Here is a 13,957-nt window from a genome sequence, read left to right on the forward strand (position 1 = left end):
GCAACATAATATGATGCATGACAATACTATGTGATAGGATGCAACACGATGTGATGCATGATGATCCTATGTGATAGGATGCAACATGATATGATGCATGATGATGCTACATGACATGCAAATTTTAGAAAAGCAGACTCAAAAGGATTAAAATCAGACTCAAAATGTGATTTTATTAAATTATCTTAATAAATCTATGTGATCCTTCTTGCTTTCACCACTATTGCACTGCAATTGCCCCAATATTGGTTCTTACTCATAGACTTAACAGGCCAAGTAAAGCTGAATTAAAACATAATAAGGTCATCCCAACAATAATGTTAATATTATAATTAATCAGATAGCCATGTCAATGCTAATAAAGTGTACGGAACATCATTGCCTCGACTACTTAAACAACCAAATCAATGAATGTTATTCGTAACAACTTCTCTACAAGCTCTTAATAAAAATCCAGGGATTTTTCCCTCTTGGTTGCAAATGTTTATCTCTGCAAATCTTTGTACTACTGACTGAATTCTTGCAAATAGATTTCCAAGTACAATGATTCTCTACAAATGCACACTTGATCATAGGATTTTGCCCTCTTCCTGCATGTACCTCTCACAACATGTAATCACTACTCACCAAATTAGTGTAGCCTTAAAGTCTCTATATTCCTGAAATGCATTGTGCAGTTGATGTGACACATTTATCTTCAGGTTGGATGCATTGATTTGCATGGTTTTTCTTGCTGCAAATTTAAATCTATATCCTGAACTGGTATATTCATGCTGGCTCTGCTGCTATGATCTTGGGCCTGCGGAGTCCCAAATTCATAGCCCTTTCTTTGCTACAAAAACAGGCTGCAGCAGGTAGCAAATGTTTGGGTACTGTTGTAAATCCATGCTGGTACAACTCACCAATTCTCTGAAGCTAGTGACCAGTTGATGCAGCAGGTGGAGACACAGCACTTACAGAAGGTTAAAGGCCTCTAATGCAAGTAATAATTTAATGTTACAATTAAAACAATCCAATCTTTCTTTAGCAAGTATAAGATGTTATAATAGAAAGCTTTGAAGATATGATATAAATGATCAAAATAGCAACATTAGCTGCTAAAAATAAGAGTGTCACTCGTACACTCTTATGGCCTTTGACTAACATGGGTAACATGGATGGCCCTCCCATGGTCTGGTTTGAACTTTTAGTGTATTTCATTTGATGCAGAGCCTCGAAGATGCTGGAAGGTAAGATATAAGGGGATGCGAGGATCCTGTGCACTTCCTAAGCCCTCACCTGTACATGGGGCCTCGGCACAAACCAATCTCTGTGACCTTTCCACGTAAAGTCAGCGTGGGACTGGAGCTGGTGGGCACTGGCCAGTTGCAAACTATTATGCTAGCAGACCTGCCTCCTCCGGTTGTGGGAAGTCATGCCTACCGATCCCCATGCCTGAAAAGAAGGAAAAACATGAGCTTGTCTGGCATTGGAGGACAGCAAATAGTTCTATCATGGCAAGAAAAAGAGAGCGAAAAAAGATAACATAGTCTTCTGTAAGTATAATGGCTGCAATCAGAGCTCTTGCCCTCATTGCCATATCCCTAATAAACTGCTGTGCACCCTTCCATAATGAGCAGATCTTCAAGTTCCTGGAAGGATCCAACTCTTAAAATCGAGATTCACCTATTGCATGCAAACAGCAGTGCAAATTTGAACTACCAACCTTCTTGTAGACCGACCATTCAGAGATTCATGAGCTGGGTGATTTGTCCTCCTGCCACTGAACTGAGTAGCAAATTCAGTCTCTCATTTCATTTTAACTCTGATACTCATAAGTTCTATTTCACCTTTGACTTCACTAACTAAATTGTCTCACAAGAAACATGGAACCTCAACATTTTCTTTCATTTTCCTCAAGAAAGACACCAGTTTCTTGATTGCTATTAATGTCATTATAAACTGTATTGAGCATTCTGAAAGCAAGATTTCACAGGAAGAGCACCTGCTGGAATACAGCTTGACCTCTGTTCGTAAACCGAAAATTTAACCCTTCATGAGCCTAGCCAATTTGTACACCTGCCACGAATTTGTTTTAGTAAGATCAATCATGCTAGGAGATCAAACAGCTACATAAAGTAACACTCGTAAATGCTTTCATGTGCCTTCTGGGTGCAGTTAAACCAGGATACCTGGGCACTTTGGCTTGGTAATTTAAAAAAGAGACAATTGCCAAACCTACAGAAAACAAAAAATTTATAAGTTCATCATCGTCTGCATATTATCTGCAATAATCGACATTTCCATGTAAAAACTTTGGATACAAAACAGCACACACTTCATAAAGCAGGTGACAAGCCCTGCAAAACAAAACATGGAAGACACACTACATATATACTAGCAAGTAAATGAAGACAGAACTCTAAAATGTAAATCTGCCAATCCTAACATCAATATACATCACATACCTGTAGTCGAATGAAAAAAAGGTATATTTACAGACTAGAAAACATGCAATAACTGATTAACTCATACATGGCTTCTCATCTACAAAGTATTGTCAACAAGTATTTGCACCTGCGTTTCAAAAAAACTTTTGCCTATCATAAAGGAAAGGTCATAGCAGAGTCCAAGGGTAGTACTTGATTGAAGAGTTCTATAAGGATGGAAACACCTTCAATATATAGACAACTGTTATTTCCAGAATAAGAAATCCTTCTGGTCCCAGATTTTACGCGTTTGATGCTGGGCTTGGATGCCTGGTCCACTGGCACGTGGCTGATCATTTCCATGAATTTGATTGTCTTAGATATTATCCTGACAGGTTTATTGGCATCTATTGAGCAATTATGGACTAGTAGCCTCGAACCTAGATGGTGGACCAGTGCCTCCATGACAATGTCTGCGGCATTCTTCTTGGCTGGATGCTATACAAGGCTGATGTCATTGCCCTAGAACAAAGTGGTACTAAAACTCAGTGTGCTTTGTCCAAGCATGAAGCACTTGATTCTTTGCTATCACCTCAACATAACTACCTCGCATGTCAAAATACAAGCAGCTCGATACTCTGCCTCTGTCAATACTGGATGCTTCTTTGCACCTCCTCCCACCATAGAGCAGGGGCCTGGTGTAGATCTTCTAGTATTTCCAATTGAATCATGGTAGCATGTGGCTTCTGTGCCATATATGATCCTGTAATCTTATATGTCTCCAATATAGCTAAGCACGTGGGCTCCAGCAGTCAACTGATTCTCCCTTGACCGAGTGGAGAACTGGTTCAATAACCCAATCATAAAACTACCATCCGGGCGAGTATTGAACAAGTAAATGAGACTTCCAATCAACCTTTGATACTGATGGGGACAGATAATGCATTTTCCTCCATAGCAATGGCAGATGGTTTCAAATCTCATAAAGGGTACCTGTATTTTAAAATGCAAATGTCTTCATGTGCTTGGTGCACCTGGCAAAAATCAAGCCAGCCAATAACAGTCATCTTGAAGTGTCTATATAGACTGAATCTGTGAGGGCCTCAATCTTGATCAAATAATCAAATAACGAATAACTGGCCAAGTCCTTGCTTTTTCCCAAAAAAGGTAAGAGGTTGGCATCTGAAGCAATCCTAAACAACCCTTTCGATCCATGAGTAGTCATCAACGCATGTGCTATGGAGCCTATTTCATCCCTCCACGAGATGTTAGTGAAACCAGTATGTGAAGACCATCCTTGACCACACTAAGCATGGCATGCTTTCTTTGTCAAGGATGAGATACTCTGTCTGCCAAACTACCCACGGACCAACAACAAATAAGGGACACATGGTGGCTTGGAGGAGAAGAGCCGCCACATGTTAAAAAGAAGGATGCTCCTTAATTTTGTGGATCATTCAATGATCTTTGAGGAGGAAGCAAACAAACAAATGGAGGTGGAAAGACAAGAGGCTGCATGGAAAAGGATCGGGTACCGACTTCTAGAAACCATGGAAAAGACAACTGCAAATGGGTACAAGGTTGTATTGCAGGTGAAAACTCCATATTTCCCCATAGTTGACCCATGCGAGTGCATTCATGTCTGAAGCAACCGAAACCCTAACCCACTGCACGACTTCGTCGTCCCAAGTATACATGCGTAGATTGCCATTCATGTCAAGCGTAACCCTCCGGATGACTGAGGACCTGAAGTCATCAAAGGTGGCACCCAAGACACTTGGGCTATTGTAGGCATGGATGGTTCCTTTCTAATAAAAAACCCAGCTTCCTGTGGGTAGTGAGCCCCCAACGGTCAATTAAGGTGTATAGTGGAAAATAAGGAGTGAGACGGAAGGAGTGAAGGTCATAGAATAATGTTTAGTTGCAAAATTGTCTAAGCGCATCTGGGAAAGGAGCAGGGTGGAAGTGATGGTAAAGGGCTGGCGGGAAGGAGAGTATCGGTAGGGTATTGAAGCTCTCCCCAAAGGAGGAATTGGAGGAGTTAAGACCACAACGAGGTTGCTATAATCGAGGAACTGGGTACAGGGAGCGTTGAGATGGGAGGTGTTGGAGGACCAGATGAGGGTGGTGGTGTAGTTGCAAAAGGCGGAGAGAAGGAGGTCGCTGGAGGTGGAGGAGATGGGGGTGTCACGGTTGGCGACCCATGCGGGATGGGTTGTGAGCAAGGAGGCGGGGGTGTCACGGTTGGCGACCCATGCGGGATTGGTTGTGAGCAAGGAGGTGAAGGAGATGGCAAGGTAAAGGGCAAGCGGAAAGGAGGAGGAAGTGGAGAAGGGACGGAAATGGAGGGGCAAGGCGGCGGAGCAGCAGGAGACAAGGGGCTGCAATGCAGGAGTGAGGGAAGTGCCACCCACCTCCAATACACCATGTACATGGAACAAACCCTATAGCACAACGCAAGTGCCACCCACCTCCAATACACCATGTACAACAGCACAATGCAATCATCTTTCGCCTTCACAAATAGCCACTACTATCCACAATGCACATCTACCGACACCAAAGATGGAGATAAATCCTCTGTAGACCCTTGATGGTAGAGGAGGCCTGAGTCTTGACCTCACTTGGTATGAAATAATTTTTCCTAAAAAGTATAAATCTTTCATATATGCTCAAAGGGTTAGATTAATTTTTGGATGGCTTGAAATCTATAACATCATCAATAAACATGAAATCTTTTATTCTGAATGTACAAATCTAGCAACCACATTTGTTTATTAGAAATGATCAAGTGTGATACTCCATGTGAGAGTACTATAAAACAAGAGAGCACGAATGCTCATGGATACTCCCTCTTATTCTGCAAGATTTTCCCTAGTAATGGAGCTTAGTTTGCACTAGTCATATAATATGTTGAGAAAGAGTAGGGTGAGGGCATGTTCCACTAGAACTATCTCTATAGCAATATGCATCTTTGTTTTGTAGGATTAGTGTCGTCCAAATATTCATGTTCAAGGTCTTTTTATATACTAGTGTCTTTTCTGTCCACAACAAAGCGCGGATCGCGAACATGATTGCAGAATAAAAAGTTCTTCATTATTGTGAAACAAAAATAACATTATTGCGGAGTCAAGAAACAAAAACAAAGTAGGTCAAAAGGCTCTGCTATCCACATAACCCACATCATCAGGGTTGGATACTACATTTTTCATCTCTTTAACAAGGATGAATAGTTTCTTGATGACAACCTTTCCTATTGGACTCCGTCTCCTCTTGGGTTTGTCATTGTTATCCTTGTCGAATAAAAAGTTGCCTTCTTTCTACGCTTATTAAGTATTGTCCACAAGAAGCAATTAACGTATTTCATAACGAGAGAAAATACAAATCAACCCTTTTGAGCATCCTTCTTTTGTGTTAGCCCCTTGCTCTGCTTTGTCTTTGCACTATGCTTGGGCCCTTGGACATTGAATGGCTTGTCATTGTTTTTGCCTTTACGATTTGCAGTTCTTTAAAGATCATGTGTGCCTACTGATACTATGTGCCAAAAGATCTTATAGCAACCTAGACAACATTTGTACATTTTATGTACAATTTAATTTCAAGATACAAAAAAATGATTAGCGTGTTCCTATGATTAGAATTCATGCTGTAACAAAGTCTTGATAGGTGTGGGGAAGGTTCTTGTGTACAAGCTTTCCGATTTTTGTGTTTCACCTATGAAAGCCACTCGTATGACCTCGATCTTCGCTATAATTCCTCCCACTCCGAGAGTGGTCAACATTTCAACCAGGCGAGTTTAGCACAAGATGGTGACCATATCCAACACAATCTATGGGAGAGGAGATTTCCAATTGAGTTCCCCTGACACCACCCTGGTGGACCAGAGTTCCATTTTCCTTGGCCCACCCCTTGTTTATTTGATCCCTAGTACCATGGGTTCATATAGTTGACGACATGGACACTATTTTAGGTAGTGTTATAGTCCACACCGACTTTAGCAGCCTGTGTAGTAGTAGATCATGGAGTCCCTTGACTCTAACTAATCGTTGAGTGTCCTAAGACTCTTTTGGAGGGGATCCTCCTCAAGACTCGTGACAAGGGAGAGCTCCGACACAAGATTGAGGTTTCTAGTTTAGCACGTTAGTGCCTTCATCGCAAATAGATGGGCACTTGGCACAGGCTTGTTCCAAGGGGCGGGGCAGCCCCCCCCTCCCCCTCCTCCTCAAGCTTGCTAGAGGCAACAAAAGCAGTTTCAGAAAAAAACAGTGGGAAAATGCCTTAGCCTTGCCTTGGCAGATGGGTTCTAGTGTGCACTAGGGATTGGATGCAGTTTGAAGTCACGAACTCGCTTGGACAGTGGATTTGCCAGTGAAGTAGAGAGCAAGGGAGTGAGTCCTTGTTGTAAAAGCAATTTTCCATTCACAGAAGAATTAAATAAATATCGAAAGGGGCGCCAAAGCATTTGGGGCCAATCTGCGTCTCTTGTGTTTGTTTTTTGAGCAAGGGCACTCTAGCCTCCTTTTTCAGTGTTTTCAAAATTGTTTCTAAGTGATGACTTCTGACTAGAAATGATGCAATGCAGCTCTAAATAGCGTGGATGCTAAGATAGTTACAGTTTATTGCCCTTTAGTTTATTGAAGGCTGTTTTCAGATGCAGCTCCCAATTTGTCCAAAGGAGGAGCTTCTGGACTCAAGGTTCGCAAATGACATGGCACTCTTTATGGAGGGCATGGCAGAGAGCCTTGAGGGGTCTAGGGAGCCCTGGACACCTACTGTTGGCATTGGGGGCCAAGATCGATTGGACCACAACAATTGGGTTTCTCACAGTGATGGAGGAACTTCAGGAGATCCAGGATTGGGGGCTGCACTTGGCACACAACGAGATACTTTGGCTGTCAAGTGGGCATTGATATTTCAATAGAGCAGCATTTTCCCTAGACTGGAGTGTGTGAGGCGCAAGCTTTTGTACTGGAGCTCGGTTAAACTCTATCTAGCACAAAGGGCCCTAGTGGCCAATCAAGTCCTCTTGGCTACCGCTTCGTTTATACCCTCTTGCTAGTGCTTTCACAAAGGCTACACAGGTCAGCTCAAGCACCTAGTGCACATTTCCTTATGGACAAGGTCAGATCGTATGAAAAGCACTAGAGCCAAGGTCGCTTGCCAGACGGTGATTCTACCCAAGGCACAGGGAGGACTTGGCATTATTGACCCTGAGAAGTAGAGAAGAGACATTTTTGGGCAAGCTGGTCATACGCAGCCGCCAACCTCACCCCATGCGTCAAACCCTAGAAGATGTTACTTCAGTGAGGTCTTCTCAGGGACACCGCCAGTACAAAAGGCCAGTGGTAGCAGTCCCACAGGTGGATTTTTTCAAAGGCTCCCATCACAAGGAAGGGCTCTCTCTCTCCCTATGAGGAGTGTTCACAAGGTTTGGCAGAATTTGTCTGTAGGACTCATTCGTGCAAGTCTAACATGCCCAGAGGAGTTGAAAGGTAGCCACTCATATGGCATGTAAAGGCTTAGGGCCAGGAGGGACTCACGCTGGCGCAACGGACACACACCGATTGGGCCCAATGGGATAGTGGCCTAGCTAGGCCATAGAGGCAGAGTCATGAGGACATGCACTCTCTCCTTTAAGAGAAACATAATGATCCCCGAGTTATGGTGGGAGGGATTGCACAATGCCTCGGACCCCCCTCACTGGTATGGACAGTTTTCAAGGACTGAGGTATCTCAGGATTCAGTTTTTGTAGCAGTGCCTTGGACCTACCCATACAGACTTTATAGAGTGGGGCATGGAGGCCTTCTTCACCCATAATGAGATTTTGAACTTGCTCAAGGTGGTGGGCCACTTGAGCATGGACTCGACCATTGACCCAATCTCAGTCTCGAAAGGACAAGAGGGGGCATGGTGGCGTCTTTGGTTATGGCAGGATCGTCCTCTTAGGAAGATTCGGTGGGATCCCGATCAGTGGTTTTGGCTCATACGAGTAGGGCACTCCAACGGGGGTGGAGGTGCCCTTTTTCTCATGCATTGGCAGACATCTCAATTGGAGGTGGCAGCTGGGTTCCCTCAAGAGAGCATCACTGGGTGGAGCAGCACGCTCCACTGGAGGTTATATCCTGCTTTCGGTCACGCCTTTGGACCAGCTGTATGCCACGGTAGATCTCTATTTCTTATGGATGATGGCACATGAAGGCTTGCCCATTGGCCCCTAGTTGGAGCATATGCGGGTAGATGGTGGTTGTCACTATTGCGCGGACAGAGTTTGGAGGCGATCCCGCATTGTCTCTTGGGCTGTCCAGTAGCGCAGAGGATGTGGTTGGGTATCCTCCGGATTGTGGTCAGCACCAAGAGGATGCATCAAGATTTCAATTGGAGGATGGTTGTGTGCCTGACAAAGGGCGCCATTCCTTCTCCACTGATCCCGCTCTCCAACCTATAGAGCCAACAAGCATTTAGGATAAAGGCAAGATGTGACACCTCCTTTCCACCCGCGCCCTTCGCTTTTGCTAGAGGATAGTGTTTTGGAGATGGTGTCCAGCATCACTGCTTGGAACATCTGAGTTGTATGGTACTATCTAGTGATGGGAGGAGGCCATTGGGTTCCCTTGGTAGCCATCTACATGATATCATTTACACCCTGCATGCCATTTCGGAGCATGGGACTTCAGGACCTAGGCCGCCACTAAAAGGCCGGAGCATTTTTGCAAGGCTTGGCCTGCATGCATGTATTGAGTGTGGTGTTCGCTAGATGTATAGGCCTCCACCCTGGTTGTTAGCCCATGTTCCAAAGTTTCCCTAGGCAATGAGCTGGATTCCTTGGAAACAGGCTAGTTTTTTGACAAACAATTGTATGCCTTTTGGATTATTGACTTGTATGATTGGTTTTTCAAGCATTAATAGAAAGTTCTTTTCTCTAGGGCAAAAAAAAAAGAAAAACAATTAAAGGCAAAGAAGAGAGAGGTAGACCTTAGGTCCTAGGTTAGGACATCGATGATGTTAGGTCACAAACACAGTTTGATTGGGCACACTGTGTCCGTGGGCCTGCAGCCCTGATTTTTGGTGAGAAGCCACCAAGAAGCTTCTCAAGAAGGTTACCTCCTTCACCTCCTCAGGTAGGGCTTGCTATACATGAGGTTCATTGTGGGTCTGCCGTCAGCCCAGTTGTATGCTTTCATTCTAGCCAGTGTTGGTGTTTCTGTCGCAGCAATGTGCGTGTGTGCGTGTGCACGTGTCTATCCTACCATGTTTGTGTGTGGAAGCAATTCAATCTAGAAAGCCCCCATCTGTTTTCTTTGACCATTCTCTTCCACTACCACATCCTACTGGTCATGATCTTTTAGTTCTAGGATCCAAATCACATAGGCCTTGCATTGAACTGAAAACCAACCGTTCTGGGCAGAGTAAGGTTCAGTTACGGTATATCAAATGAACGTGTCGTTTATGTCACCATGGTTTTATGTCATACAAGCTGAAGATAGCTATACAACAAGATATTTTCTTTTGCAATGGCAAGACATGAATACTCTTAGCATTTAGTAGCATGTTCATAGCACAAGTCCACTACCAATCTAAGATATAATAATGACAATGATCTCCAAACGCCTATAATTATTTTTTAATGTACAAAAACATGTTGAAATTTTACTCTAGACGCACTGCACCAGCTGTTAGTCTTTAAGATAGCATAGTTACGTGTTCGGTGAAATCCCTCATGGGGGGGTGCTTTGAACCTTTGGATGTTGAAGGTCTTTAGTTTGGGCACATGTGATAATATGTATCCTTGATTAACTAGCTCATTGATGATTGGACGTGGTTTTGAAGGCAGTTCCAAAGCATTAAGGGTCGATTAGTTGGCAAATGCATGGATTCAACAAGGCAGACCAATCACTTGAAGCGGCACTTCAAAGGCAGTTTGATGCATTGATTATAAACATAATTTGAGCTTCGTGCTCTCTCCCTTTGTCCAGGCCACGAACCTATGTGTGTGTGTCGCTCCTATGAGAGTCATCATTTGGCTTCCTTTTCTATGATTGTCTTTGGTAGAGAGCAGCTACTCATAGTCACGTCTTGTAGAGTCCAGGTTCCTCAGTCAGTCTCTCTCTTGTAAACCAGCAACAAACACAATAGTGGTGCGCAGGGTGTCTTGGTCTTGTTCGGATTACAAGTCGAAATAAATATATGAGTTTTTGGTCTCTTTTTGTGTCACACCTCTCTGCGTAGTTGAGTGAACAAGAGTTGTGAAACATGTCCAAGTTATGTGTATTCACAGTTTTAGATATTGGAAGGATTGACATATTGTTTGAACTAAATTCCTACAATTGGTATCAGAGCATGTCGTGAGGACCTGTGGGAGCTTGCAGAGAACTCAGGTTTGCATGGGTGATTTTTGTTAGAATAGCGTTGTAAGAACAGCATTGCGAGTATTTGCTAGGTGCCATGAGAAACTTTGAGAGCTTGTGTCTACCTTGAAGCACGTTGAGATTTTGAGAAGGATTGTGGAGTCATTGAGAGCAAACAAAATCGTTACTGAAGGTCTAATTCTGAGGTCTTGGTGCGTGACTCCATCAACAAAGAAGTATTTGTAATTCCCAAGAAGGTTTACGCTATTCTATATATAGATGGTTTACGGAAGCTTGTACCAATGGAGCAGGTTGTTGCATGATAGAAGATAATATCTGAAGTATGTGGGTTCTAATTAGGGAGATAGACTATCCTCACTCTCTCTCCTCTCCCTAACTACAAATTGCAAAATGATGCACTCAATACACAAAGTGATGTTGTGCATATGAGTGAGAAGAAAGAAAGAAAGAAAGAAAGAAAGTCTATTAATGTCCACTAGAGACCAAAAGGTCTATGGGACAGCAAGAAATCCTCTAGTACAACGGAATCCTATACAGGTCACGACATAGTCTTTTATACAGAGACACAAGAGTCCAGAGCGCCCACTTCCAGTAGTCAACGGATATACATTGGAGTCTTCCTATAGATATGAGACGAGGGATGAAGGACGGTGTGTCTAGTCCTGATACAAAAAATATGTGTCTACCTCCAGATGATACAAAAAAGAAGGGGGGGGCACCAAAAATGGGGCAGAGGGGGGAGATACAATATATATGTGCAGGTGGTGATCGTCAGAGACCAATCATAGAGGGGCCGTCAAATGGGAGGCCAAAAAAACCCTGCGATAGATGATTGGCCTCTGACGTCACGCGGCCTAGTCGAGCTCAGTCGTCGGGGGCGGCGGGTGGCCCTATGGATGAGAGGTTAGGGACTGGCTGATTTGGGATGTCATAAAGTGTGCGTGCATAATCAAACCAGATCTGAGTGTCAGTGAGCGGTGAGGGGAACCGTCCTTCTAGAAATCTCCACCAGAAGTCTAGTTTAGTAGCTCCTCCTCATTCCGACAAACGAAGTCTAGTTTGTTCCTCTGTACCGATCTACGGTACTCGCGTAGCGTATCTGGTGCGCTCAAAAGTTTGTTTTTGGCTTCGAATCTGAGCTGAGGGCATAAAGCCTTACACTCATCATCGTACCAGCTATTATAGGGTACGGTCCCAGGGGGTGGTGGGCAGGTGGAGCAGGTGGTGTGGGGGAAAGCTTGAATGGCAGCCTCGTGTAGTGAGCGGGTGACAAGGGCAGCACGATCCTCTAAAAGGGGTATGAAGTCAATATAAGCGAGAAGTATGTACAGACGGCCAAAGTAAGTAGGTGAGTGATCCCGGTCAAAGCGTATATCGTGATAGGTGGAGTAAGAACTCAGTGGGGTGGAAGGTGCTATGGGAAGGGAGGTGGAGATGCTAAAGAAAAGATAGGTATGATCAGCCCTGGAGGGAGAGGTGCTACAGTGAAGTCAGTGATGCGAGATGTGAAGGCAGGGGATCCCATGATATAATCAACATTGGAGCCTCCCCCATGTGGAAAGCACATGAAACCACCTGAAGCGGGCCATCTGTCAAGACCATTATAGATAATGAGATCATGTATCTTGCTGAGGTCTAATAGGGCCTGCCCATAAGATGTGAATGGACCTCACCTGTCAGCCGAAACCCATAGCATACCTGCCTCCTCAAGGTTAATGTCTGGGAGTAGAGTGGAATCATCTCTGAAGTCGAGGAGTGGTATCTGACGGGCAGCTGTCCTCGTGTTGAAGTCCCCCACTAGGAGGACTTCTCCGCGGGTAGAGAAGTCAACGCTAGACTGATAAAGAGCAGCAAATGGGGATGTCTCATCCTCACCTCGGATATCTCTGGTAAAGTGGGAGGTCTCGGGGGGGAAGTAGCAAACTGCGACAAACAAATCCCGGCTGTCCATGTGCCGAATCCAGATCCAAAGAAACCTAGAATGTGCATCTCTCTGCTGTACTGAAATAGTCCCCAAAAGGATATGAAAGGGACTGCAACTCCACCTGAACCTCGAACTCCCCTGTCATAACCTCTTTTTTGTAGAACGGTTGGCTGGCCCGTTTTGAGACCGCCACCGTTATGCTCATTGTATCAGTTATCTTTAGTCTCATAGACCTTCACGGTCTCCCGAAGACTTTAATAAACTTTCTTTCTTCTTTCTCACACATGCCCCGGCCCACATCCTGCACCCTCTTCACTAGAGGAGGGGTAAAGGATGCCGTAATGAAACTTCATAATGACCGAGCGAAGGATCATGAGGCGCTATGCACTGAGTTCATTGCATATGGGATTTAACCTCCTAGCCCCGATCTTAGCAGAGCTCTTTAATGAAACCGTTTGTTTGGGGTGTCCACACACCTAGACCATTTGCACTATCTCACCCATCCACAAGGCAGGGGATCCCATGAGCCCGGAGAACTACAAGACCATTATGATTGGACATGTCATGTCCAAGGTTTATGCATCAGTACTTGACTCCGAGGTTAGCAGATTTGTAGAGTGTCCAGGACTTAGAGCAACAGGACATGCCAGATTCCGGCATGATCATGGAGCCATGCACCAGATTCTCATGCTCAGAGGTATCATCGAGGAGGCGAGGGCACGAAAGCAAAGGGTTTATTGTTGCTTTGTGGATTTCCGCAAAGCATTTGACACGGTTCCGAGAGCCCGCCTAATACGGCGCCTACAGGACTAGGGTTGTGACCAGGAGATCATTTGGGCTATCATGGCACTTTACGAGAGAGTTTCAGGTAGAGTTCGGGCAGGATCCGGGTGGACAGACGAGATGATAAGCACTATCGGGGTCAAACAAGGTTGTCCTTTATTGCCTACCTTGTTTGGCCTCTACATTGACGAGCTTGAGACAATGATGCAGACACAGGGGGGGTAGATTGCTCTTGCGGGCACGCTGATCCAGATATTGCTCTACGCAGATGACGTGGCTCTCTTGTGTTCCTCAGCAGAGGGGCTCCAGAGACACCTAGACGCACTACAGTCCTTTTGTGAGTCTCATGATTTGAAGGTCAACCTGGGTAAAACCAAGGTCATGATCTTCAATACATCTCGAGCCATCATGCGCCACGAGCAATTTACATTTCAACGGTCACCTCTTGAGATAGTTTCATCATACACTTATCTTG

At 44.5% G+C, this 13,957-nt stretch overlaps 1 protein-coding gene across 2 annotated transcripts in view; it reads right to left on the minus strand.

Annotated features, from left to right (window-relative positions):
• Positions 1–508: 508 nt before the first annotated feature.
• The window catches only part of EMB2729 (Alpha amylase family protein), a 215,376-nt gene continuing 201,927 nt past the window's right edge, over positions 509–13,957 (minus strand). Inside the window, exons 20-23 of one of the 2 annotated variants that reach the window (XR_015543794.1) lie at positions 2,172–2,217; positions 1,985–2,058; positions 1,706–1,762; positions 509–1,434 (exon numbers count right to left, since the gene is read on the minus strand). Coding sequence is in view for 1 of the 2 variants with exons in the window: in XM_087399851.1 (XP_087255977.1) it covers positions 2,026–2,058; positions 2,172–2,217 (79 nt within the window). In the remaining variant the exon portion in view is untranslated. Of the gene's footprint in view, positions 1,763–1,984; positions 2,059–2,171; positions 2,218–13,957 lie in introns of both variants that reach the window. The other variant, XM_087399851.1, reaches the window with a different exon arrangement.

This window comes from Dipteris shenzhenensis, chromosome 28 (genome assembly GCF_047967505.1).
Source record: "Dipteris shenzhenensis isolate YYH24624 ecotype China chromosome 28, Dip_SZ_1.0, whole genome shotgun sequence".
Classification (NCBI taxonomy): domain Eukaryota; kingdom Viridiplantae; phylum Streptophyta; class Polypodiopsida; order Gleicheniales; family Dipteridaceae; genus Dipteris; species Dipteris shenzhenensis.